The sequence below is a fragment of the Hipposideros armiger genome, unplaced genomic scaffold, assembly GCF_001890085.2.
Source record: "Hipposideros armiger isolate ML-2016 unplaced genomic scaffold, ASM189008v1 scaffold_10, whole genome shotgun sequence".
Lineage (NCBI taxonomy): Eukaryota > Metazoa > Chordata > Mammalia > Chiroptera > Hipposideridae > Hipposideros > Hipposideros armiger.
In genome coordinates this window covers 9,141,540-9,169,531 of record NW_017731360.1, presented here as the reverse complement: position 1 = coordinate 9,169,531, position 27,992 = coordinate 9,141,540, and the positions used below count along the sequence as shown (strand labels likewise).

Sequence of the window (27,992 nt, the reverse complement as noted above, 5' to 3'; positions counted from 1 at the left end):
GATTTTATTGGGGAATTGGGGGAGGGGAACAGCGTTGGGGAATCGGGGAAGGGGAACAGACAAGTTGCTGTCCTTTTGTTCTTTTGTCTAGTTGTGGAGGATGTCACTTCACTGACCCATGTTGGTATTATCATTGCACTCTTCCCAGGTGAGGCAGTCGCTCGCTGGCCATTGGACAGCTGCTCACACCAGCTGCCGGCCGCTCACACGGGCTGCCAGCCATTCACGATAGCTCACAGCAGCCCACTGCAGCAGGAGCTGCAGCCTATGCCATCGCCAGTGACTCACGGCAGCCCAGCTCCTGTTGTTCATCATCTTAGCTGTAGAGGGAGCAGCATCACTGGCCCTCATGTGAGATCCGAACCGGGGCCCTGCTGCTCAGAGCTGGTGTCCCAAGCCAACTGTTAACCAAGGCGCCACTCGCCCCGCCGCTATTTACTTTTAAAGTTCATTTAATCCTATACATCACAAAGGTGTAAGTACTATTATTATTCCTATAAAAGAGGAAACTGAATCTATTGGGTTGTCGGAAAAGTCATGACGCATTTTTGCAACGAAAAACAGAAAAATATACATCATGACTTTTCCAACAACCCAATAGAAGGGATTAAGTAACTACCCCAGGTCACACAACTAGAAAGTAGCTCTGGCTCCAGAGGCTGTGCTCTTAATTGCCACAGGCTACACCACTTCTGCATCAGGATAGCTCTAAAGTGTCAGTCAGCCAGCCATACCTGACTGAAGTTTCACACTCCAGAGTTTGGGAGCCCCAGGCTTAAACAAATTGACTGCCTTTCGCCACCTGAAAGACCAGGGCTTGATAAAGATTTCCAGAGCTGCATGGGTGTGAGGGAAAAGGTTTTGGACACAATTTGGGCTGGATTAGAATCGAGAAAGAAAGTCTCTTCTCAGCAGCCTTGGGGAAGACACAGAGACCTTGGGAAGCAGCAGCAGTTAAAGAAGGGGAGACGCTTTCCCCTACCCTCGATCATCATCCTAGGTCCAGTAGCCCTTTTTGTCACCCATAACTGATTTTCTTAACTCCTTTTGTAACACCTGGTGTTTGTATGTTAGTGTGACTATATATACAGTGATTATCTCTTGTTGGGCTGTTTAGGAAAGCCAGGCTCCTTCCAGAAGTGGCACTTTTGGATCAAAGCACACAAATTGTCTGGTTTAAGGTTTTATTTCAAGTTTGATAATAACAGTAATGCATCAAAGTTACATTTGGTTATTAACCATTAGTTATAAAGCTCTAGTGATTATCTCAGGGTTTGTGGGAGTTAGGAGAGATACTTAATGTTCTTCAGTGTTTTAATTTTATGTAATAAATAAAAAATTTGTTTTAATGTAATGCTCCTTGTTAAACCTCTTAGATAATATAGGAAGGTACAAAGAAAAAAGTAAAAGTTGACCATAATCCCATTTTCCAGGGGTTACCACCGTTAATAATGGATGCATTTGCTTCAAACATTTTTCTACAATTATTTTTACATGTGTGTATGCTTTTTCAAAACTGGGAGGGGTTCTTCAATCTGCTTATATTATTTGGCAATGGTAAGCATCTTCCTATTCAATAAATCTCTGAAAGCTTCACTTTTAATAGCTTCATACTGTTCTATCATGAATATACCACACATTATCTAGCCAGTCCCCTACTACTGAACACATGGGTTACTCCATTATTTTTTTAATGTTATGAAGAATACAGTAGAGAATATTTGTGGAATTTAATCTTTGGATGTATTATTCGATTCTTGTTCTCAGATACATTCTGAGAAGTGTTTTTTTCCAAGGTTTTTGTTGTTTGTTTTTGACAAATATTGACTAATTAGAACAAGAAAATGATTGCCATTTCTGACGTGAAGTAAGTATGTGTCTGGGTTTTTCAGGACAAGAAGATGCCACCCAAGCGTGTAACTAAGAGAAGATCACCCCCAGAAGATGCCCTCCCCAAAAGCAAGAAGTTGAAGGGTAAGTTGGCCTTGGCCTCTGGTGATGAGTGGCCTCTTGGAACCCCCAGAATCTGGGACTGGGTTCCTTTCTCCCTGATATTTGAAGCGAAGGGACCTGGAAGTCCAGGAACTCCCCAGCTGGAGAGTCTCCTTGTAGCTCATTGAATCCCACCTTCTGGGAATCATAAGGGCACAGAAACTAGTCTAAAAGTCCTAGGGCAGTACTAGCAAAAAGTAACCCGAGGGCTTTGCCCCAGGCAATAATGGGTTACGGTTAGGACTACTAGTTTACCGACTGGGTCCAAGTCCTGGCTCTGCCATTTTCTAGGTGTGTAATTTTGGGCAAGTCATTTACTGTAACCTCGCTGAGTTTGGATTACCCCTTCCATAAAATAGAGGCCAGAACAGCACCCACCTCACTGGGCTGTTGTGAGGAAAATGAGATAATACCCAGGTAGCATTTGAGGGAGGTGGCTGTGGTTTCCTTTTGCCTGGAACCCTGGAGGGAGACAGGAAGGGGAGCGAGAGACAGGGATGGTAGCGATCCACACCAAATCTGGGAGGCGGTAGTGAGGGCCCATACTCAGACAGTGTCTGTCTTTTGCAGACTCTCGTAACCAGGCAGTGAGGGCCGATGCCTCACGCCGCGTTCCAGGCGCCCGCTCCTTCCGAGGTGCCTGTGGGCCGAGCCCTCCTGACCAGAAAACCAGACCAGGTGGCTTCCCTGCCCAGCGCACCCTCTGCGCAGCCACCTTGGCCCTGGCTGCCGTGGCCACACCCCTGAGGGAGGGGCTGGACACCATTGGCTGTCTGGGGCCGCGGGCGGTTGCCATTGGCCTGTAAATGGCCCCGGGCCGCCTATTGGTTGGTGCTTGCTTCTTTGTGAATACCTGTGTCAGCTCTTGCTCCTGCCCCTCCTTCAGCTGCTGATCTGCGTCTGCTCCCGAATAGGCACACAGGTTGTCAGTGTGAATATGTACAAAAGTTGTCGCAGCCTGAGGATGGCGGCTTCTTTGGTTTCAGTGCAAATGCTAAATGCTACTACTTACTAGCTCTGTGATCCTGGGAAGGTTACTGAACCTCTCTGAGGCTCTGTTCCCTTCTTTGAATAACGGGATCTTAAACATGGAAGGTCTGTAGCGTAATTTGGGGGGCTACAGAACAGTATGACATTAGTAGAGTGAGCAGTCAGTAAAGGGTAGACATTACGTGAGCCCTCACTGTTTGCACTATGGCTCCTTTTCAAGAACTTACAGCTAATCAGGAAAACTATTTTGTGTCTTTACTGTTCTTCCCCTCCCACCAAGATTCATTTCACAATATGGAGTGTCTCCTTGTTTCTGTTTTCCTCCCTCTCACATTAATAATGTACTCAATTTTTAATCTACACAGAAACCCTGTGAGATAGATATTTCTGTTATTGCCATGTAACAAACAAGGAAATTAGGCTCAGAAAGGTCATACTAATGGCCTATGGCAGAGCAGGGGCTTGAACTCAGGTCTGTGTGGTCCTAGAGCCCATGCAATGACCTCTCCTCTCTCCCGTCACCCTACACGCTCAGGGGCTGTCTTCTTCATCCCTCAGTCTCACATAGGTCCCACAACACAGAACCAGGCTTGGTGCTGACACTGGGCCAGGGCGACGTGGGCCAGCTGGGGCTGGGCGAGAATGTGATGGAGAGGAAGAAGCCAGCCTTGGTGCCCATTCCAGAAGACATTGTGCAGGCTGAGGCTGGGGGCATGCATACCGTGTGTCTAAGCAAAAGTGGCCAGGTAGGTTGGGGGGTGGCACAGAACTGGACAGGGCTGGGGTTGGGGGGCTTGGGGAAGGCGCTTTGAGCCACACGCATTTTTGTATGGAGATAGAGCTGGCCAGCTGAGCAGGGGATGGTCTGAACAAGAATGCTTGAGAGGCCAGATCTTGCTCTTAATGGGGGCATCCTGGGTACAGGTCTACTCCTTCGGCTGCAATGATGAGGGCGCCCTGGGAAGGGACACATCAGTGGAGGGCTCAGAGATGGTCCCTGGCAAAGTGGAACTACAAGAGAAGGTGGTACAGGTGTCAGCAGGAGACAGTCACACAGCGGCCCTCACCGAGGATGGTCGTGTCTTCCTCTGGGGCTCCTTCCGGGTAAGACTGGGTCTGGAAGACTGCTTGGGGGTTGGCAGGCAGAATTAACTGGTGGGCCCCAAGGATAACCCATCTCCACACTCCTGTTGTACTTACTCGTGGGGAAATCAAGGCCCAGAGCAAAGTTTGGGCCCAGACTTAGGTCTGTGGCTTCCTCATCCAGGCTGGTCTACATCACTGGCTGTTTCCTTGATTCCGATGTTATAAAGTGTGTGTCTTGGGAATGGGGTGAGTCAAAGATGCCTTGGCTGAGGCTGGGAAGCCTGCTGTACTCACCCATCTCCCTGCTTCAATCTCTCTCTTCCCCTTCCCAGCCCTCTCCCACACTTCTCAGGGGTTTTGGGGCGTGTGTGGGAGGGATAAATTGTCACATCTCAGAATTTCCAAGATATGGGAGTATAGTTTAAAAAACAGATTTAGCATTAAAATTGTTTTGGTACTTTGGTATTTATTTTGAAATGTCAAAAATAAAGGAATCTGATGAGGGCTATTTTTAAAATTTTTATGGAGAATTTCAAACACATAAAAGTAATCAGAATACTGGACATCCATCTAGTTTTCTTAACAATCATCAATTTATGGCCAAACTTGTTTCCTTTCTACTCCCATGCACTCCGTTACTCCTGTTATTTGAATGCAAATCACAGACCATGTATGATTTCATTTATAAGTATTTCACTATGCGGCCTGGCCCCTGCGCACCTTTCCATCCCCATCTGGCACCAATGCCCTTCACCAGACAGCTTTGTGGTTGCCTGCAAACCTGGACTGGCTGGTATAGCACAGGCAGGACTAGATGATAAGTGCTCTGCCCCTCCCTTCCAGGACAATAATGGTGTCATCGGGCTCTTGGAGCCCATGAAGAAGAGCATGGTACCCGTGCAAGTGCAGCTGAGTGTGCCCGTGGTGAAGGTGGCCTCAGGTGAATCTGGCGGTACTTGCTCTGGGCAGGAGATGGAGAACCTTGTTCTGGGCTGGCCTGGCCTTGGCCTTACAGACAAGCCCTGCATCCCCCGCATTCCTCTCACCCTCAGGAAATGACCATTTGGTGATGCTGACAGCTGGTGGTGACCTCTACACACTGGGCTGCGGGGAGCAGGGCCAGCTGGGCCGTGTGCCTGAATTATTTGCCAATCGTGGTGGCCGACAGGGCCTTGGTAGGTAGCTTAGGTCCCTCTGGCAGGGCAACTTGACAGTCCACCCCCAGTGAAGGTCAAAGGCAGGAGGGGTTCTCGGCGTTCGTTCAGGCTTACATCAGCTAGACTTGGTAGTTAAGAACTTTGACTCTAGACCCAGGCTACCCTTGGTTTGATCCTACTGGCTGTGGGACCCTGGGCATAGTTTCCTCACCTCTAAACTTACCTTATTGGGTGGTTGTGAGGTTAAGTGAATTAACATAGAAGAATGACTGGGACCTGGTAAGTTCCATGTAAATGTTACTTCTTATGGTTGTGGGAGTCTGAGTGAGGCACTTGTACTTTCTTGGCCTCAGTTACCTCTTCTGTATAATAGAAAAGTCCCTGCTTAGCCTCCCATGGGCTCTGGTAATGGAAGAGAAACCGACATGGGTCAGAGAGGAGAGTCAGTGTCTGCCATTGACCCTGGCTGCTTCTCTGTCTGTAGAACGACTCCTAGTCCCTAAGTGTGTGATGCTGAAATCCAGAGGAAGCCGGGGCCTTGTGAAATTCCAGGATGCCTTCTGTGGTGCCTACTTCACCTTTGCCATCTCCCTCGAGGGCCATGTATATGGCTTTGGCCTTTCCAACTATCATCAGCTTGGTGAGTCTCAAACCCAGCTTGTGGCACAGCCCAGAGTGACCTGGATTCCAGTTCTGGCTCCACCACTCATTTGTGTACACCCTTGGTGGGGTCACCCCTCAGAGCCACAGTTTTGTCATCTGTAAAGAGAATATCCATACCCTGGGGGGTGGGGTAGCCTCCGTGTGGGAGGGGATGGAGGAGGACAGCTCTTGGGACACCTTCACTTCTGACAACTCTCCTGGCCTTCCCCCCTCCCAGGAACCTCAGGCACAGAATCTTGCTTTGTACCCCAGAACCTGACATCCTTCAAGAACTCCACCAAGTCCTGGATGGGCTTCTCTGGTGGCCAGCACCATACAGTCTGCATGGATTCAGAAGGTGGGCCCTCTGGGTTGAGAATACCGTGTTCCCTGGCTACAGACCTGGCCTCACTCTTGAGAACATGGCCCTTGGAACCTAGTTCTTCCCCGTGGGCTGGGCCAGATATGGGTCTGTAAGGGTCACCTCCCACCCCGCAGAGTTCTGGTGCTCTTCCAAGTATCATCTCAGTGGGGGTCTATGGGCTTCTCCCAGGCTTCCCCCAAAACTGAAAGATACTGCAGACCTCCTTCTCACCTTGGGAATAGGGACCAACTTCCACGGATATGGGAACTCACCTGGCCAACCTGGAACACGCCCTCTGCTACTCTTCACCTCTCTCCCTCCTCCCACAGGAAAAGCATACAGCCTGGGCCGGGCTGAGTATGGGCGGCTGGGCCTTGGCGAGGGTGCTGAGGAGAAGAGCATACCCACCCTCATCTCCAGGCTGCCTGCTGTCTCCTCAGTGGCTTGTGGGGCCTCTGTGGGGTATGCTGTGACCAAGGATGGTGAGTGGGGCTGTGCACATTTGGTTTGGGTGGGGCCTGGGGGTCGTGATTCTTCCCAAACTGCTTAGCAGGCGCTGATGTCCACCATCAGATGGAGCTGAGATGCAGAGAGCAGTGTTTACGATAACATTGCTTTTCTCCTGATTGTCAAAAGCTCTGGCTTTGATGACCATAAAATGAGTAAAGAAATTATTTTCATAAAGGTGATTTGTGCTGTAGAGGAGAAGAACAGCAAAGGGGCGTACATAACAGACGCGGCCAGGCAGTAGGACTTGAACCCAGGTCTCCAGACTCCTAACTCAGGCTTCTCTTTACAATGTCCACCATGGTGATCCCTTAATTTACAACCCAGTGTGTGCCAGCTTCCCAGGGAGTTATACTTAGAATTTTATTAGGAGAAAGAAGGCTTCGTAGTCAGGGTTCTGGCAAGCACAGCAGAGGAGGATGTGAGCAAACAGTCGCCAGAGTCTGAGTGGGTGAGTGGGACAGCCATGGAGATCCTGAGAATTCGGGCTGGCAGAGGTGCTTGATCTGGGATTATCTGGGAAAAGTTCCTGAGGCACTTGGGGCTTCCACTACACTTTGAAGGCTCAGTCCTTTATGATAAGCAGAGGAGGGCACAGGAACATCTAGAGCAGTTTCAGAGGTGGCTGGTGCTGGGAGTGGAGGCTGGTATGGGAGTTTGGGATATGGCCAGTTACGTAGGGCTTTGAATGCCATGCGTAGGAGTAGGGAGAGGTCTTTGGCTATGGGTAAGGACTGTGGTCTCTGGACTACAAAGCTCTTATCCATCATCTCCTTGGATTTTCCCAGCTTCCCTAAACTCCCAGAGGCTAGGACATTACCAGGCTGCTATAGGCCACGGTCAAAATTCACTCTATGTCCCAGACTTGTCTCACTACAGAAAGGTGGGGCTAAGGATCCTGGAGACAGCTGCCTCATTTCTCTCCCTTGTAGGTCGTGTTTTCGCCTGGGGCATGGGCACCAACTACCAGCTGGGCACAGGGCAGGAGGAAGATGCCTGGAGCCCCGTGGAGATGACAGGCAAACAGCTGGAGAACCGTGTGGTCTTATCTGTGTCCAGCGGGGGCCAGCACACAGTCTTACTAGTCAAGGACAAGGAACAGAGCTGATGAAGCCTCTGAGGGCCTGGCCCCCGGCCCCTCCACCCTTCGTCCTGGAACAGGGAAGCCATGATGACTACAGACTCCAGCAGGCCTCTCCCAGCCCCTAGTACTCTGTTATCTCCTGCCTTTGCTCCATTTGCAGAACAGAATCCTTTTCCTCTTTTTCTTCCTCCTTTCTGGAATTACCATGGAACCTACTGGATGAATGGGAATGGACGAGGGGAGGGGGTTTTGTCAGAAAGAATGTTGCTCACCCAGAACTATGTGATTAGACCTTCCCCCCTCATCCCTACCTCTCATGGTCCTGGCTGATGCTGGTTTTGCCTCCCAAAACCAAAACTTCCTCCCCTGGGGGTTTGGCTCCTGTTCTCTGAGAAGTTGGGGCTCCATTAATCCCTACTCTAGTCATGTGACACTCTTCCTGTCCTTCACAGTCCACAGGCAGACAAATGGTACAGTCATCAGACCCAGCTGTCATGTCATGGTCCTATGCCTGGGGTAACTAGAGAAGGGGCAGGGCTACCAGCCCAAGCCAAATATTTGGCCCTGAACAGCTGTCCATGGGGGGGGGGAGGGGGAACAATGATCTTCCACTTGATCAAGGAAAAAAGCCAATCAGCCTTTCTCCCAGAAGCACAAAGCATTCTGCCCTGCACTGCTCAACCAGCCTGCCTACCTGCAGCCAAGGGCCTGAAATCTCAAAGGGAAGTTACACCTGCAGGACAGGACATGGGGAAAGGGGAAGGCAGGTTTTATAAACAAATTTATAGCAATATTGAGAGTGAAGAGAGGAGAGGGGAAGAGGGTTGGAGGGACAGAAGCTGGTCCCCGGAAAGGGAAGCAGCACCTTCCAGTGGCTGAGAATAGGAAACAGGTTTGATTTTTTTTTTTTTTAATGTAAAGTATTTTGGAGGGGAGAGTGAAATCTTTTAAAATTTTGAATAAATTTAGAGTTTTATAAAACAGGCCACTTGTTTTCTACACACTCCCTGCCTTTTTAAGGGAGTACCTGCTATGTTGGGAAGGGCAGGATAAACCCACACCTATCAGCCTGGTCAAGACTGGGACTTAGGTGATGTCAAGATGTCCTGTGTGCCTGTCGGCTGTTCCATACAAATCATAGAATTGACATGTGCTTAAGTATTTATGTTTCAGGAATCACTGGATTTTTTTTTTTAATTATGCTTCATAATGAGACATAGAACGGATCTTTTAACATCCTAATCCCAAACCAAGACAGCACATCTCTAGAAATGCTAAGCTTGCTGTTACATCATTTTCAACAGCTGATGTAATTGACTAAAGATGATTAACCATAATAACTCTTAAGATAACTTCTGCATATTAATGCAGATTTTCACAGGCCTTTGAGCAACCAAATCATAGAGCTGACCTGTCCAATATGGTGGTCACTAGCTACATGTGGCCGTTTACATTTAAATCAAAATTTGTAAAAATTTTAAATTAACTTTTATTGCACTAGCCACTTTTTAAGTCCTCAGTAAGTCACATGTGGCTAGTGCCTATGGTATTGGGCTATGCAAATGCAGAAATACGAGGTCTGACAATTAAGTTTGCGAACTAGCCACTGTGTGCTTACATTGGCAGCACTGTACAAACAGCTCGGTAAGGTTTCAAAATCTTGGTATATCAGTATCTCTCAGTTGTGAGGTTTTTGTTCTTGTTTTTTTTAGCTGAGCCATCCTGCCACCTGTTGGCCGGTCAGCGACAGCTCAGCTTGGGCCAGGAATCAAACCCCTGTTGCTCAGAGCTCACATTCTTTAGCAAGCTCTTAACCAACTGAGCCACTCAACCAGCCCTTCACGGTTGTGTTCATGTCAACGTGTGGTGGTGTCTTGCTGACTTTCATTATTCATTATTGTTGCATGTTTTTGTGTGCCGTCGCAAGAATGTCTGAGCTTAAATTCATCTGAACAAACATTAAATTTCTTGTTAAACTTGGCAAGAGTGGAAGTGAAATCAAAGACATGTTAGTCCAAGTTAATGGGGATAATGGCAGTGTACAAATGGAATAAACATTTTTCTGAGGGGAGAGAATGCATCACTGATCAAGAGAGGTCAGGGCAGCCAGTATGGGCAGAAATGATGAAAACATTGCAAAAATTTGTTGAATTGTGCATCAAAATCGTCAGCTGATTGAGAAGCACAGCAGACCAAGTAAACCGATAGAGAAACAGGAAAATCTTAACTAAAAATCTTGGCATGAGAAAGGTGTGTGCAAAAATGGTCCTGAAGGAGCTCACCGATGAACAGAAGCGAAGGAGAGTTGAAGTTTGCCAGGACCTTTTGGAGAGGCAAGATGATGTTTTGGGCCATGTTATCACTGGTGATGAAACATGGGTGTACCAATACCATCCTGAAAGCATTAAAGTGCACAATGAAAGACAGCCAATTCTCCACTACCAAAAAAGTTCCGTCAGTCCAAATCAAGAGTCAAAACAATATTGCTAACCTTTTTTAATATCAGAGGGATTATTCATTATGAATTTGTACCAACTGGACAGTTAACCAGGTTTAATATTTGGAAGTGCTGAGAAGGCTGCATGAAAAAGTTAGATGAAAACATCCTGAACTTTGCCAACAATTCATGGCTCTTGCATCACGACAATGTACCAGGCACACAGCACTGTCTGTGAGGGAGTTTTTAGCCAGTAAAAAATAACTATTGGAACACCCTCCCTATTCACCTGATCTGGCCCCCAATGACTTCTTTCTTTACCCGAAGATAAAGGAAATATTGAAAGGTAGACATTTTGATGACATTCAAGACATCAAGGGTAATCTGACCACGACTCTGATGGCTATTCCAGAAAAAGAGTTCCAAAATTGCTTTGAAGGGTGGACTAGGTGCTGGCGTTAGTGCATAGTTTCCTAAGGGGAGTACTTCGAAGGTGACTAGTGATATTCAGCAGTGAAGTATATAGCAGTTTTTCTAGGATGAGTTTGTGAACTTAATTGTCAAACCTCGTATATGGAACATTTCTATAATTGCAGAAAGTGACAATGGACATTGTTGATACAGGAGGTCTGTATATGTGTAACAGGAAAGTTTTTATTAGTGCCAAGATTCTTGGATGTCAGTGACTCTTGGAATAATGAATATGATGTAAAATATCTTTAAATGTATTCTGTGATTTTTTTTCCCCCCTTGAACTTTTAGTTGCGATGCAGGCACTATACTGATTAGAAACTGACTTCTTATAAGAGAAAAAAGTCACACTTTTGATTATATTTTCTTTGTGAAGAAACACTTGTGTCTGCTACTCCCCCTTCCCAAAATGTCCATTTGGATTAGATTTACTGGAGTTTTTCCCTTTTGACAATATAGTAGGTTGAAAGTACCCTGTTCTTAATAATAGCTATTGTGGATTGGGACCTAAAATGGGCCAGGCATTGTGCTGAGTACTTATAGGCAATAATAGCTTGTTTAATCCTCATGTCTGCCCTGCAAAGTGGGAATTTCTGTCCCTCAGGAAACAGTCCCTGAGAGTTCAACTGACTTGCGTGAAGTCAAGTGCACAGGCTGGAATCTAAATCAGCCCGCACCTGAGCCCAGAACCTCAATTCCTTTTTCTTAGATTTCACATTAAGAGTTACAAAGCTCTCTGTTGGTGCCTTACATATATTAGAACAGTGTCAGGTACATAGTAAACGCTCTGTAAGTCTTTGCTATTATGACTATCCTAGTTTTTTTATTCCCTAGAGTTAATAATTGCCTTGTTTTTCATGTGCTTAGTGTTTTGGTATAAGTATCATTAATTCAGTGCTAAAGTCCATATCAAAAGTGTAAATCTTTCGGGCCGGCCAAGTGGCGCGTTGGTTAAGAGCTGGCTTGGGACGCCAGCTCTGAGCAGCAGGTCGGATCCCACATGAGGGCCAGTGACACTTCCCTCTACAGCTAAGATGGTGAACAACAGCTCAACCTGGTGCTGGGCTGCCAAGAGTCGCCAGCGACAGCAAAGGCTGCTGCCAGCCTCTGCTGCAGTGGGCTGCCATCAGCTACCGTGTGTGGCCAGCAACCAGCGTGAGCGGCCGGCAGCCAGTGTGAGCTGCCAAGAGCGGCCGTCCAGAGGCCGGAGACCGATCTGCCTCACCCAGAAAGAGCGCAATGATACCAACATACATGGGCCAGTGAAGCAACATCCTCCATAACTAGACTGAAGAACAAAAGGATAGCAACTTGTCTGTTCCCCTTCCCCCAATTCCCCAATAAAACCTTAAAAAAAAAAAAGAAATGCAGATAGATTCTAGGGAAAAGATTTGGAAATCGTTGCCCCAAGGGAGTGAGAGTTGGGGGTAGCGATAGATGGGGTAAGAGACTGCTATTTATTATGTCATACTTTCAGCAGATACTTTTTTTCATTGCCTATGCCATTGCCATTGTAGGAATTTGATTAGAAACAAATCTATAAATATGCCTCTCATGAAGCTTATATTCTGAGTAAATATTTAAATTTTTTCCATATTTTAAAAATAAGCTAAGAGCACAGCACAGAGACTGGAAGATAGTACTAAATATTGGGTTGTCAGAAAAGTCATGACGTATTTTTTCTGGTTTTCGTTGCAAAAATGCGTCATGACTTTTCTGACAATCCAATAAATTGCTGTCAGTTATAATTTGAAGGCATCCAATTGCCATACTGGAGAATTTACTGGATTAAAGGCATTGGACCAAGTGCTTTCCAAAGTTCTCATTTTCTTCTGACAGCACCCTATGAGATAAGCACTGCTATTATCCACATTAGTCTTAGAGGGGTTCAATAACCTGTCAGAATAATTAGTGAGAGGGGACTGGGATTGGTGCTCTATTTGTTTGAATTATAGCCAAAGCACCCATCCACTACACCACCATTACAGCGAGCAGGATAAAGCTGGAAATTTGGCAACTCGTGGTTGGATCTCAAGTTTTCAGACTGATGAGTGCTTGACTATGGGGCCCAACACCCCAAGTTTAGGATGTATAAACTGGTAAGGATATGCCTTAGTGTTCCATCAGACTAGTGGGAGTCCCAGAAAGGGATCCTCAAGTACTTTGGGTGAGCTTCACTATTAGAGACAACAACCACCATCTACAGAAGCAAGCTTCCCAGTCTAAGAAATGGGCTCCAAAGTGAGGTGGAGGCCTGGGACAGACTAGGGGAGGCAAACTGTCAGGATTATATCTAGTCATGGAAATCGCGTTTACTGAGGGCCTTCTATGGGCAGGTCACAGTTCTGGGACAAGTTCAAGTTCCTGGCGGTTTGGAATAGGGCAGTGGATGTGGGATTCAAGAAAGTAGGGTGACAAGACTTGGGGATTGATTGGTTGAGATGACAGGGCTGCCCCAATTTACACTCCTTTTAACCCTCTCCTTCCCCTATCCCAGGGCTATACACGGGAAAGATGGAAGAATCCCATTGCAGCTTCAACAAAAATTATGTCTTGCGAACTGGGTGGCTGGGGCAGACCAGCGGCTTTCCCAAGGTCACAGAGTTCATGGAACTAGATCGTCCAGGCTCCTACAGGGGACCTTTGACTTTTTAAAAATGTGCTTGTATTTGCAAGATTTTACAATGAGCATATATTACTTTTGTAGTTTTATATGTACGTGTGTGTTTAAATACATAAAGTCAGAAAGAAACCCGAGAAAGCCATTTACCTAAGCAACCCACCTGCCTGCGCAGGGTAAAGTCAGCGCGGCATCATCGCGCGGACTCGAGCTAAAACTCCGCCCGCCGGCATCCGGAAGCTCTGTGCCCAGCCGAGTCGGAAAAATCCGGAGCTGCACAGGAGAGCGCGGTCCTGAGCGCTGAGTTTCGGAGCGTGCGCAGAAGGCGTCGGAGGCGCATGCTCCGTGGCGATCCCGGCCCAGCGGACTGGCGCCGGCGCTGGCGTCTGCGGCCCGCCAAGTGCAGGACCCGCTGCGGGCATGGCGGCCAGTCTGTGGATGGGCGACGTGAGTGAGAGCGGCCGCGTGGGTCGGACGAGAAGGAATCTTAGTATCACGAGGGAGGAAGAGCCTGAGGGGGAGGAGTCCTCAGATCCCAAAAGGGTGGCAGTGAATGGGAAGGGGGGTTCTGGGTAACACAGAAGCGGGTCCCAACATCCAGGAGAAGGGGATGAGTCTGAGGGGAGGGGTCATGGTGCCCCGCCTGGGTTCATGGAAGGGAAAGGGAAGTTCTTTGGGGACAGAGAATGAGAGGAACCCCAAGGATTGAAGGGCGCTGTGGTTCTAGGACTGGAAGGAATGGAGTTCCTAAATCCTAGGGGAGGTTCCCCAAAAGGAGCAAGTTTAAAGGGGAGGGAGGCAAGGGATTGGGAACGCGGGAGTTGGGATTCAGACCAGTCTGCGGATGAAAACCTGTCCACACCAACCCACCCTCGCCCGCAGCGTCTAGTCAGCCCTGGGCGGAGCGGGCGGGGCTCTGGAGCCGGGAATGCGGAGACTGGATGCTGCGCTGAGTCGCTCTGCTCTTGCTTGTATTTACGCAGCTGGAGCCCTACATGGATGAGAACTTCATCTCTCGGGCCTTTGCCACCATGGGGGAGACCGTGATGAGCGTCAAAATTATCCGAAACCGCCTCACTGGGTACGTTCTCTCCATCTACTCAGTTCTCCCTTAATTACGCTGCAAGTGTCGTTAAGGTGAATGTAAACATCGCAGAGTCAGGGCTTCTCACCCCTAATAATAGTGATTCTAACGTTATAAAAGCTAACATTTGGGGGCTCATTGAGAGGAAGTATAGCATATTGCTTAAGGACTGCAGCCTGGAGCCAGACTGTTTGAAAGCCATGTCTGCTGTGTGACCTTTGTAAGTTACTTAGCCTCTCAGTTTCCTTCACCTTTAAAAATCACAAAAACTTCTGAGCTAAGTACTATTATTAGAGAAGCTTAATAACTGTCTTAAAGTTACACATCTATTAAATGACAAGCCAAGACTTGAATTCAATTCTGTTCTCAAAGACATGAGTGCCCTTAACTCCTGCCATTCATTTAAAACTTTATTTATAGAGACATTCTGTGCACTACTGTTCTAGATTCCCAGGATACTGGCTGAAACAAGCCAGACATAGTCCTTCCTCTCCTGGAATTTACTACATTCTAATGGGGGAATGAGACGATAAATATGTAAACAAAACAATACAGAGAATATTTTCGGAAAGTGGTGCTCTATTGCCTCCAGTTTCTTCTTTCTGTTTGGGGATCTTAGGTTTCTTTAGGGTTCTAGTTAGAAGTGAAAGGATTCCTTTATCAATTTGACAATGTTTATTGAACATCTACTCTGCCAGGTACTCTACTGAATCATCTTGCTAAAACATCAAATGGTTGGAAAATACAGATTAGAGATAGGAAGTGTGGTCAATTCTGGCTGTTTGGTTTACAAGTACTTAGTGTATTTAGAGCTCCAATTATCAGGGACTGATTTTCTGACTGGCACGTCATGCTGGCCTAAATATTTTTCTTCTTGTTCTTATAGACAGAAAACCCCAGATAATCAGCTGGTATTATGAAAATACATTCTGTAATACTTTCTACTTTTTAAAACGCTGACATATGTTCTCACATTTTAATTTTTATTGAAATAAGATTTGGAACTATCCTTCTCTACCTGTGATTGATAAACTCTGCTGTTACGGTGGCCCTTACACATTACATTTATATCCTACCTTATTTGACAAAGACTTTAAAGGAGCTTACAAGAATATTGTAAAATACATAAATGTAAATTTAAAAACCAAGATGAAGGGCCGGCCAAGTGGCTCAGTTGGTTAAGAACTCACTCAAGAGTGCAAGCTCTGAGCCACAGTGGTTTGATGCCCAGCCTGAGCTAAGCTGCCGCTGAGCTGCCAACAGGTGGCAGGATGGCTCAGCAAAAAAAAAAAAAAAAAAAAAAACCAAGATGAGAGAAAATAAGGGAAAAAGACCCAAGGGAAAATAATAGACAATAGAGCATAGTGCTTAAGAATGCAGTCGGTGATTGCACAACAGTGTGAATGTACTTAATACACAGAACTGTACATTGAAAAATGGTTAAGGTTCCAGCACACACAAGACAAAAGGCACAGATTTGGCCCACCATTCTTAGCATCCACAAACATTTGTGGAGCTTATTGATTCTGTCCTTTGATCCTTGGGCTCAAGTACTGCCCTTGCCCATACCTTCTTGGCTTTGTGTCCATAAGATTATTTGAACGGAAGATCTAGAGTAATATTTCCAGAAAACCTTGGGTTATTTCACTGGTAATAGTTTTCAGGTTGATGTTAAGGAAGTTAACACTTTTCAGAATCTCTTAGTAGAAAGGGATGTCGGAGGATATAGTCACATCCTCCTACTTAGTGATGCTTTCAAAATTAGAACACCAGGAATCTCACGGACATCCCCCAGTTAGGTAAGGTCAATGGGTTTACTTTGTCTATCCAACTAGATTGTGAGTTTCTTGAGGATAGGAACCATGTTCTCCAACTCGATCAGCCTGACCTGTGATAGGTGATTTTTAAAAATTTCTTAATTTGAAAAATTTCAAACCAACTACAAAGAATAGTACAGTGAGCTATATCATACAGCTTCATACAGCCACTGCCTAATTTCTTTCTTTAAAAAAAAAAAATTTTTTTTTAAATTGGGGAACAGCCATGGTCATTGGTTACACATTGCCTTCATGCTACAATGGCATAGTTGACTCTTTTTAGGGAGGGCGCAGCTCACAGTGGCCCATGTGGGGATCGAACCAGCAACCTTAGTGTTATCAGCACCACACTCGAACCAACTGCGCTAACTGGTCACCCCATCCACTGCCTAATTTCAACAATTGTCAACATGTTGCCATATTTTCCTGATCTATCTAAATTTATCTGTATAAAGGTAGATAGAGATACAAATAATTTGTTTTTGCTGAACCAACCATATGAAAGTAAATTACAGGCATTATGACACTTCATCACTAAATATTTAAACATTGCCAAAAACTAGATAGTCTCTTACCACAAAGCTCACATCACACTAATAGAATTAACTGATTCCCTAATAGCACATAGGGGTCAGTCTACATTTAAATTTTTATAATTGTCTCCAGACTATCTTTTATAGCTTTTTTTGTTTTTTAATGAGTGAGGATCCAGTCAGATCAGATCCTGCATTGCATTTAGTTCTTTTGTCTGTTGTCTCTTTTTGATGTTGAGAAGCCCACCTCTTCCTTTTCTCCTAACATTGACTTTTAAAGAGGTAGACTAATTGTCTTACATAAGGTCCTACATTCTGGATTCTGTCCTGTATTCTGAATTTATTTGCTTTCTTGTGGTGGTGTTTAACTTGTACTGTCCCTAATAATTCCTGTAAACTGGACATTAGATCTAAAGGTTTGATTGGATTGCCTTTGGCAAAAGTACTTCATAGGTGATACAGTACATAAATGTTTGCTGAGTCTGGGATTGGCCCAGACTGACAATCCTTATATTCAGGATTATAAATTAGTTCTGAAGTGGAATTTGGCAGGGAACAAAAACAGTATGGGCTCTGATTAGAAAAACATTTTTCCCTCCCTTCAGGCCAAGACTCAGTCTCTCATCTGGGGATCCCATCTGTAACCATTCTCTTCTGTTTTCATTCTTTCTAGGATCCCAGCTGGCTACTGCTTTGTAGAATTCGCAGATTTGGCCACAGCTGAGAAGTGTTTGCATAAAATTAACGGGAAACCCCTTCCAGGAGCCACACCTGTAAGGACATTTAGATAATGATGATGTTGCCATTTTTATTCTCATCAATAATTATCGTTTATTGAATCCCTACTGTATATGTACATTATTTTATTTAACCCTATGAATCCCTACTGTATATGTACATTATTTTATTTAATCCTATAACAGCCCTGAACAGTAGGCATTGTTATCTTTGACAGACCAGGAATCTGAAGCTCAGGGAAGTGGAATAACTTGCCCAAGGCAACACAGGGAGTAAGTGGCAGAGTCAGGCTGCAAACTGAAGACCGGTTGCCTCTGAAACCCATGCCCTTTCCACTCTGCGCCGCTGCCTCCCTTAATGGAAGACTTGAAACTAGACCCCTTGCCTGCCTGAGAAAGTAGAACAGGCTGGCAGTAGTGAGGACACATTTCAAGAGAGTTACATTCTGCTCTTCCCACAGTTACTTAGCTTACAGCTGCACCAAGCTGGCACACCTGGGCTCATAGAACCATGGAGCTGGCAGTGCTCTTAGCGGCCATCCGAGCAACCCCCTCATTATATACACGAGAAAAAGCTGAGGCTTAGAGAGGGGGAGATGTTTTGGCCAAGGTAATTTATTTCAGTTTTTTTCAAATATTGTTTGACTCTTGAAAACTCCTTTCTCTGTTTTAGTTTGTTTGCTTTTAAATTTTCAGGCAAAACGTTTTAAACTGAACTATGCCACTTATGGGAAACAACCGGATAACAGGTAAGCCAGCATAATCCCAAAGTAGCTTCAAGCCCCCGGAGAAATGTCTAGGCAGAGACAAGATGCATTACTGTGCAGGTCACTACCAAAGAGGAGGATGGGGGTTGAGTTTGACTCCACCTTGCCTCCCTCCTGAAGGTTGTTGACACCTTCCCATTCCCCATTGGTGGACCTTCCCAGCATGCTTCATGTCGAGGCCCATGTCGTCTCTAGATTTGGTCCTCCCCCGCCCCCGGCCCTCCACCCCAGTACTGCCCACAGTGCTGAGGTTTTTTATTCCATAAGAATTGACCTGATGGAGCACTAGAAATCGATTCAGCATTTCAGGTGGCTGAAAACTTTAAAACTTTAGAAAGGTTTGTACCCATTGACTCCATAATTCTGCTTCTGTGAATTTATTCATGATGTGTGCAAGATTAGCCTCAAACATATTCATTGAAATATTACATATAGTGGGTAAAATTGGGGGAAAACCACATAATCTAATAATAGGGAAGTGGTTTAAATTACAATATGTTTATTAACTGGAGTGCTGTATATCCATTCATAAGTCATGTTGTGGCAGAATACTGAGATATCAAGATGTTGTGATGTTAAAAGAAAAAAATGCTAGAAACGAAACAAATGACTCATACTCTATCTTTGTAAATTCAAGAGAAGCCAAAGAAAAAGACAAAAGTATATATCAAAGTGTTCATAATGATTACCTTTGAGTGGTTGGGTTACTGTTAATTTTATTTTTCCTTGTGGTATTGTATATTCTGATTTTATATAAGGAATGTGTATCAAACTTGAAATAAAATAGTTTGCTTGTTTTTTTTTAAAGAATTGTTTTAGAACAGGAGTTGGCAAACTATGGCCTGATTTGTATCACTTGTGAGCTAGAAATGTGGTTTTTTTTTTACAAATTTAAAGGTTTGTGAAAAGAGACAAAAAGCGACAAACACCATAGGTCCTCCACAAAGCCTAAAATATTTACTATTGCCAGAAAGTTTGCTGACCCCTGTTCTAAAATTTGGGAGATCTTATTTTAGCTAGTCTTTAGGAGATAAAGTTCAATTCTCATTCTCTCTGTCTGTTGCCATTTAAATTAAAAATATGCAATGAATACAGAATGTCTGGTTTTATCTTTTGAGCACCTCTGACCCTGTCCCCCCGCTGCACTCATGGGACACTTGAAGCCAGACAGGCTTTTTGCAGTGGATGAGGGACTTGGGTGGGGCAGGGGACTGCTGCTGTACCTCCTCTGCCAGGATTGCCAAATGGAGCAAATTAGGACCTGCCGAAGGACCTATTAATGTGTCAGTCCCTAAGAAAGCCCAGGAAAGATCTGCCCAGAATGGGTCAAAGGAATTTGTCAGAGCAAACGTTTTGGTCTTTGTCTCTGAATCTTGTTCTCTTCTCTCAGCCCCGAGTACTCTCTCTTTGTGGGGGACCTGACCCCAGATGTGGATGATGGTATGCTGTATGAATTCTTCGTCAAAGTCTACCCCTCCTGTCGGGGAGGCAAGGTGGTTTTGGACCAGACAGGCGTGTCTAAGTAAGGCCTTACCTGTTGTTGATGCCCATCCTATTACAATAGCTTCAGCATTTTTCTCATAGATGGAGGTATTACAGAGAGGCCAGGTAGCATGGTGGTTGAGAGCACAGGCTCTGGAGCCAAACTGCCTGGTTTGAGTCCTGGCTCCAATACTGGCCATGGATAATGCAGTAGATAAGTTACTCTGACCCTATTTCCTCAAAACAGGACTGATTAATAGTATCTTCTCATAGCAGCAATGTAAGGATTAAATGATGTAATATAAACAAAGCAATAGTGAAAAGCTTTATAGGTGTTTGCTATTTATTGTTACTGCAGAAGTGGAAAAACCTCAAGAAAGGTTCGTTTTTTTTTTCCAGTTGTACAAAACAATGCAATAGTTATTCTTTTCACCCCTCACAAAGTGACAACCCCCCTCCTCCAATCTACCACCACCCCCATGCCCGATATCATACATATCTATTACAATTCCATTGACTCCACTCCCCACACTGTGACTATATATATGTTCACATCCCATGACTATATATATATTAAATTATAGTTGACATATAATATTATTCAATGGCAGCTTCAGATGTACAGTGCAGTGGTCAGGCCTCTACACCATCTATGAAGTGGTCTCCCTAACAAGACATGAGTCCGTCTGGCCGCCTAAAAAATATTTGCAACACTATTGATTATATTCCCCAACTGTCTTTCCTATCCCTGTGGCAGTATTGAAGTTACCAATTTATGTTGTCTCATCCCTTCCCCTTCTCCCTCATCCTCACCGCCTCCCATCTAGCAATCATCAGTTTTTCCGCTGTGTCTCAGACTGTTTCTGTTTACATTGCTCATTTATTTCAGTTCTTTAGATTCCACATATAAGTGAGATCATATGGTATGTGTCTTTCTCTGACAGAAAGGCTCATTCTTTTTTTTTTTTTTTTTTTAAAGATTTTTATTAGGGAATTGGGAGGTGAGAACAGCACTGGGGAATTGGGGGAAGGGGAACAGACAAGTTGCTGTCCTTTTTGTTTTTCAGTCTAGTTGTGGAGGATGTTGCTTCACTGGCCCAAGTTGGCACCATCATTGCACTCTTTCTGGGCGAGGCAAATCAGTTGCCGGCTTCTGGACGGCCGCTCATGGCGGCTGCTGGCCGCTCACGCTGGCTGCTGGCCACTCACGCTGGCTGCTGGCCACTCACGCTGGCTGCTGGCTGCTGGCCACACACGGTAGCCCATGGCAACCCACTGCAGCAGGGGCTGTAGCCTATGCGGTCGCCGGCGACTCACTGGCAGCCCAGCTCCAGGTTGAGCTGTTGTTCAGCATCATAGCTGTAGAGGGCAGTGTCACTGGCCCTCATATGCTGGATCCAAACCCCGGCCCTCTGTCATCCCAAGCCAGCTCTTAACCAACGCGCCACTTGGCCGGCCCAGAAAGGCTCATTCTTGATCAGTATAGTAGTTAACAGCTCAGGCTTTGGGAGGCTGACGGAGCAGGATTTGAATCCTGCATCTACTGTGACTTTAGACAAGTTATTAAACCCCTGTGAAGTTTGGTTCCCTCTTCATCAAATTGTTGGACCATTCGAGGATATAACCCTGGAAAAATGCTCAGCACAGTGCCTGGGAAATAAGAAGTGCTCTTTAAATATTAGCTATCATTCATTTATTCCCTCAGGTAGAGCAGAGGTCAGGAGATCAGGAACCTTGTCTCCTATGACTACCGAGTCCCAGTGCCTAATACAATATCTGGCATACAGGGAAGACTCAGTAAATACTTGCTGAATGAACTTTTACAACTATTACTACTGCTCTTACCATAATGATGATGATAATAGTACTTTCTAGTAGATGGGCAGGGAAGCTACTGTTTGGGTAGGAGCCCCATAAGTGGAGGTACGGAGAGAATGGTGAACTGAAAGGGGATTCCTACATATCTCGGAGTCCTCCATGCTTGAATCTGGCGGTGCTCCGTGGCATGCCTCCCCGATGGGGCTCTCATCCCTGCCCACATAGTTCCATGGACTCTCTCCCTTCTCAACCCCTTGGCCATTCTTAGACTCTACCTCCCTCCCATTTGTGATCTCTATAGTATGTGTTTCTTTTCCCGCAGGGGCTATGGTTTTGTGAAATTCACAGATGAACTGGAACAGAAGAGAGCCCTGACAGAGTGCCAGGGAGCAGTAGGACTGGGCTCTAAGCCGGTGCGGCTGAGCGTGGCAATTCCTAAAGCGTGAGTCCTGCGCTTGCAGGGAAGGTAGAGGGCCTGTTGACTGTCCCCAACCTGGACACTCCTTCCTGTTCGTTTATAATCAGGGCATCCCCGTGCTGGAAGAAGTCTGCAGGGAGATTCAGTTCAGCTCACAAATCAGGAATGCCTGATCTTTGCCAGGCTGTGTGCTGGGTGTTGGAGATGAACGAGCATAGCCATGCCCCTCCAGAAGCTTAGGGTTGGGGAGAGAGCTATGACTGGGGGAGGCAGATGCATTCAGACATTGCTGATAGCGGTGCTGGAAAAGCAGTTGGGCTCCACACACTTACATCCCTGCTCTTTGCCCAGTAGTGCCACTGTTAGAAATTTTTCCAGACAGTTAATAAGAATTGAGCAGAAGAAAAATATTATGCCCAATTTTAGCCTGATTTATATCAATGAAACCTACAAACCTGTGAATGTCCCTTGCTGTGGGAATGGCTAAGAATTAATGAGCCAAACACTCTATAGAATAGTAGATAGATAGATAGATAGATAGATAGATAGATAGATGATAGATAGATAGATAGATAGATAGATAGATAGATAGATAGATAGATCGATCACTATTGCACCTGCATGCTAGGCAGAAAACAAGTCCAAGCAGGTTTCTCACTCAGATGTAAGACAACGTCTCTGCATAGAATCTTCCATTCTTTGGTCAAAGCAGTGGTTCTCAACTGGGGGCAATTTTATCCCCTAGCAACATTGGCATCATCTGGAGACAATTTTGGTTGTCGCAGCTCAATGGGAAGGTGCTACTGGCATCTAATGAGTAGAGGCCGGAGATACCCCTAAGCTTCCTACAATGCACAGGGCAGTCCCCACAACAGACTTACCTGCTCGCCTCCCTCCTCCAAAGTCAGTAATATCAAGACTGAGAAACTGTGCTTTTAAAGCAGCAAAAAATTTGGTGGTTCTTTGCAGTTTAACTGTTTTTAATACATAGAAGATCAGCCTGAGTGCTTCCCCCCCCAAAAAAAATGTTATTTGTTCTAAACTCTATTATATATATAAACACATTAAGGAAACTAAAAGAAAGAAATTTCCTCATTATCCTGAAATGACTGATTATAATTTCTGAGTTCTTTTTCAGGCTTCTCCATAGGCATCTCCATATAGATACATAAACACACACACACATACACACACACATGCACACGCAAACTATATATGGGTCGATTTACATGCGGTAGATTTATTTCTTTATTCATTTTTAATTACAGTGACAAAGCTGTTTTTCCCCCCTGGTTTAGTCATTATACACTCTCACTTTTCCATATATTTCCACAATCATCATCATTATAATATTTTTAACAGCTTCAGGGTATTTTTTTTTTTTTAGCTGAGCCATCCTGCCACCTGTTGGCAGCTCAGCTCGGGCCGGGAATCGAACCGCTGTTGCTCAAAGGTCACACTCTTGAGCGAGCTCTTAACCAACTGAGCCACTCGGCCGGCCCCAGGGTATTTGTTTGGTTGTATATTCTGCCTAGCACTTCCTCTGATGTTGACTCTGGTTGTTTCTGATGTGTTACCATTTATTCAGTTAACAGTAACTGAATCCCCATTACCCTGTAGGCCAGATCCTAGACAAGAGAAATAAAGTCCCTTCCACAAAGAGGTTATATTCTATCTAGTTCTTCCTTGAATGTTGTTGTCGGTATTTGGTGCCTGCCTCTGGGTGGGAGGTGCCCTCAAGCACTACGCATTGAGGGATGAGAGTTCTCCTTGAGAGTGAGCCTGTAAAAGCCAGGTGTGGAGAAGCAGAACAGGAATATACAGACGCAGGCCAGGGAGACTATACCTGCCGTTACCCGAACATCCTCGGAAACATCCATGGAAGGCGAGTCATGGAGGCAAAACGTTGTCAATTTCTAGCCTGGCCCTGGGCGGGAGAGGGAATCTCTGCCATAGGATTTCATTGAGCCACCCTGTCGGGAGGTGATCGGATGTGGAGTCTGTTTAACTGCTCTGGCTGAGTCCTAACCAAGCAGACATTGACCTTGCAAGGAACTTGGGAAGAGCTCTTTCAGATTAGAGCATTTGTGGTTCCTGTGACAGGGATTTCTGTGGAAGTTCAACTCCTGCTTATGACTTGGTTTCCTCTCTGGCTTCACTGTGGAGATAGAATGCACCAATCATGAGAACGTAGTGTGTCCCACGCTGTCACAGTTATTCTCCTTATAAATCGGCTGGCATGGGGTGTCAGCCTCTGCCTCCTGCGTGTGTTTGGTGTGCACGTACGAGAGACTCTGACCCTTCGTAGTTCAATGACTTTGGAAGAGCATTGTCATCTCTTGAGCTTGGGTTACGTTGATCCCTCTCAGCTAGGACTGCAGGTCATACCAGGCCTATTTCATAAGCCTACTCACACGTGGGTTTTTTAAAAATGTTTTTGAAAGCAATGGATCCTTTGCAGACTTGACATTCTGTTTTTGGTTAACAGCAGCTGGGGCCGCTGTGCAATCAGGATAAGGAATCTTTCCGCTGACCCTGGGCCTCAGCCCTGATAGGCAAATGCAGGATGTAGGAGACTGGCAAGATGTCTCAAGTTTCTCAGGCCAGATGCTGTATGTAATGGTATGAAGAGCATGAGCCTTGGCGTTACATTTAGCTCCAGTCCTGGGTGTGGCCTTAGGTAAATCGCTTAACCTTTTAGAGACTCAGTATTCTCATCTGTATAATGGGAATAATAAATAATAGCTCTAGCATAGGGTCATACAGGACTTAAAATAGGAGACAGTATGTGAAAAGTAATTAGCACAACTCCTGAGTACATACTCCATAAATGGTAGCTATGACTACAGTGGTGATGATATGGCTACTGGAGTACTTCTCTTATTTTTATGTGGGCAAGAGGTGATAAGATATTTTGTAGTTTGAAGTGCTTCTTAGATCATCCTAAATCCAGATTCTTCAGGCCATGTTTTCCTGAGCCTTTTTGGCTGGCAGAAAAGCAGCCCCTGAAGATCTTGAGAAGAAGAAAAATCAGTATTGAAGGTTTGATAAGAGAGACAAACCTAACCTTCGAAAGCTCCTTTCTTTAAAGCATAGGCTCCGGAGCAAGACTATTTGAGTTTGAATCACTTATTAGCTGTGTGACTTTGGACAAGTTATGTAACCTCTCTGTTCCTCAGTTTCCTCAACTGTAAAATAGGAATAATGTGTACTTATGACACAGGATTGTTGTGGGGATTAAATGAAGTTAATCTGCATAAAGCACTTAGAACAGTCCCTGGCCAATGAATAAGTGTTATGAAAATGTTTGCTCACATTTGTTTATCTTGGGTTCTTTCTTCGTTTAAGGAGTCGTGTGAAGCCAGTGGAATATAGTCAGATGTACAGTTACAGCTACAACCAGTATTACCAGCAGTACCAGAACTACTATGCCCAGTGGGGCTACGACCAGAACACAGGCAGTTACAGCTACAGCTACCCCCAGTATGGCTACACCCAGAGCACCATGCAGGTACCTGTGCTTTGGCGAGCCTGTTCTCTTGGGTTATGTCATCCTTTAGAGACATGGGACAGTCTTCAGGATGGGGTTGTTAAGGACGGGAGCTTGGGCTTCAGAAAACACATGGAAAAAGATGAAGAAACGTAGCTCCTCATGTTAAAAACAAGCCATTCTAGTCATGGGCCAGGATCTCACCATCCTTCTCACCCACCTCTCTGGTCTCTTGACAGACATATGAAGAAGTTGGAGATGATGCATTGGAAGGTAAGAAAGGAGTCCATCACTCATTCCTGTCAGCCATATTGCTGTGATTGCTTTGTAGCTGGCACTGTGCCTTCAGCTAGATGCTGAAAGAATGCAAAGGGAATTCTGCCTGGAGGAACTGCATACATAATAATTACAGTAAGAAGTGTGAGTGCCACCCAGAGGTGTGAGTGCGGGTCCCAGAGCCCACTGGGAAGCAGCTCTATAGGGGAGAGCTAGATGAGTGGCATTCTACCCCGGGATGTAGGTCTTTAGCAAAAAATACTATTGCCTTGTATTTGTTTGACAGTTTGTAAAAATCATTTTTTTATTTCATGGTTTAATTTTCCTATATAAAATTACATGTTTTTCTCATTTTCAAGTAATAGTTATGATTGAAATTTTGGGAAATTTAGTAAAGTATTATGACGTAACTGAAAACCACCCCAATCCTGCTACATAGTAACAGCCATTATTAATTGTTTTAATTAAAAGCATGTGTTATATGTAACAGAAGAAAAAGGAAAATAAAACTAAAGGAATTGCTAACCTTCAAACAGATGATTTTTAAATGTGATAGTAATACTTAGAGGATTCTCTAAAGTTTGAAAAATTATGAAAAACAATTTTTTCAACATGTTAAGTTTTAAAGAAGTAAAATTTAAAGTTGTCATAAAATCAGAATTGATTTCTAAGTAAATAAAACTTTTTTAAGGCACAAAAAGACTCAAAGATTAAAATCTAAGTCTATTTTAAGGATTATTCTTCAACAGACGGTCATAGGGAAAATGTTACCTATAAGCAAAATATCCTTTAAAGGAAACTTCACCTTCAGACAAAGAATGAATGTGTCCACTTCATAGCATTTTAAAGCACTTTCACATATGTGCTCTCATATGATTCTAACAGCAGTCACCTTGGGGAGTGGGCTGGACAGAACGCAGGAGCTCCAGGTGACAGATGGGGAACCAGCAGCCCGGGTGGTCTACTCAGGGTAACAGAGTGAGTCAGGGGCAAAGCCAGGCAGTCTTTGTTTTTCCACATTCAGTCTTTGACTCTTCCCTCAAGGAAATACTGCCTCCCTTTTAGAGAAAATAAACCTGATTATAATATCTGTGTATAACTCTTACAGAATTTTCCAATCTCTTTCTCATTCACTAGTAATACAATTATAGCCAAGAACATATCTTGTGCTAAGCACTGCTGCCTGTCAACATTATGATGGGAAGGTACCATTATAATCTGCATTCTTCTACAGAAAAGAAAATTGAGGCTTAGTTAATAACAGCTAACAGTTAATGAGGTATTATGTGCAGGGCATTGTTCTAAGCACTTTATATGTATTAATTCATTTAACCTTCACAACAGTTTTGAGGTCAGTATCTCAGTTATCCTGATCTTATAGAATAGAAAACTGACCTAGAGAAGTTAAATTACTTGTTCAAGGTCAACATAGCTGCAAGTTGCAACTTAGAAGCAAGAGGCGAAGTCAGCCTTGGAACCCCTGCAGTCTTGCTTCATGCTTTTTACCACTGAGTTGTAATGCCTCCCATTTTAATCTAAAAACCACATAGTGAGGGGCACACAGCAGGGATTATTACCCTTCTTAATCTAGTTCTTGGCTTCAATAGGCCATCTTCTAGGCTATCTTCAGATTGAGGAAGAGTGCTTTTATGTGTATCCATAGACTTCAGCACACGCAAAGGCCTGCCCTTGATCGAGCCCTTTACTAATCTGTTCCCATAACTGTTACCTACGCTGAGTGGAGGAATCAGCCTGATCCTGCTTTCTGTTAACAGTTTCCATATGGAGCCTCTGTAAATGCTCAAAGCTTCAACTCCTAGATTAAAATTACAAGAGAAAGAAAGATCCCTCTGGTTGCAGGAACAGGCATAGTACTTATGAGAAAAGATTCAGTACTGACTGGTTTGGGAATGAAGACAGACTAAAGAATAGATGAGAAAGCTGGAAATAACTTACAAAAGAAACACAAATGGACTATCAACCACAGGGAAAAAAATGTTTAAACATACCATTTATATCAGCCAAGGTTCTCCAGAGAAACAGAGCCAACAGGAGATATGTATATATATATATATATATATATATATATATATATATATATATATATATATATATATATATATTATAAACCTGTAAGGCAGTCCAGGAACAGTCTTGAGGCAGAATTCTTTCTTTGGGAAACCTCAGTTAAGGCCTTAAGGCCTTCAGCTGATTGGATAA

At 44.7% G+C, this 27,992-nt stretch overlaps 2 protein-coding genes across 6 annotated transcripts in view; both read left to right on the top strand.

Annotated features, from left to right (window-relative positions):
* The window catches only part of RCC1 (regulator of chromosome condensation 1), a 20,018-nt gene extending 10,432 nt beyond the window's left edge, over nt 1-9,586 (top strand). The window contains exons 1-11 of one of the 4 annotated variants that reach the window (XM_019660699.1): nt 390-475; nt 1,893-1,974; nt 2,563-2,670; nt 3,541-3,728; nt 3,907-4,086; nt 4,912-5,008; nt 5,121-5,243; nt 5,710-5,865; nt 6,106-6,225; nt 6,561-6,713; nt 7,671-8,003. In XM_019660699.1, the coding sequence (XP_019516244.1) occupies nt 1,902-1,974; nt 2,563-2,670; nt 3,541-3,728; nt 3,907-4,086; nt 4,912-5,008; nt 5,121-5,243; nt 5,710-5,865; nt 6,106-6,225; nt 6,561-6,713; nt 7,671-7,846 (1,374 nt within the window). In that variant the 5' untranslated portion in view covers nt 390-475; nt 1,893-1,901 and the 3' untranslated portion in view covers nt 7,847-8,003. Of the gene's footprint in view, nt 1-389; nt 476-1,892; nt 1,975-2,562; nt 2,671-3,540; nt 3,729-3,906; nt 4,087-4,911; nt 5,009-5,120; nt 5,244-5,709; nt 5,866-6,105; nt 6,226-6,560; nt 6,714-7,670 lie in introns of those variants that run through there. The other 3 variants (XM_019660690.1, XM_019660682.1, XM_019660702.1) reach the window with 3 other exon arrangements.
* Nucleotides 9,587-13,677: 4,091 nt separating this feature from the next.
* TRNAU1AP (tRNA selenocysteine 1 associated protein 1) overlaps nt 13,678-27,992 on the top strand; it is a 16,338-nt gene continuing 2,023 nt past the window's right edge. The window contains exons 1-8 of one of the 2 annotated variants that reach the window (XM_019660790.1): nt 13,678-13,797; nt 14,334-14,431; nt 17,458-17,557; nt 18,218-18,270; nt 19,679-19,810; nt 21,911-22,030; nt 25,358-25,517; nt 25,736-25,769. In XM_019660790.1, coding sequence (XP_019516335.1) covers nt 13,771-13,797; nt 14,334-14,431; nt 17,458-17,557; nt 18,218-18,270; nt 19,679-19,810; nt 21,911-22,030; nt 25,358-25,517; nt 25,736-25,769 — 724 coding nt within the window. In that variant the 5' untranslated portion in view covers nt 13,678-13,770. Of the gene's footprint in view, nt 13,798-14,333; nt 14,432-17,457; nt 17,558-18,217; nt 18,271-19,678; nt 19,811-21,910; nt 22,031-25,354; nt 25,518-25,735; nt 25,770-27,992 lie in introns of both variants that reach the window. The other variant, XM_019660781.1, reaches the window with a different exon arrangement.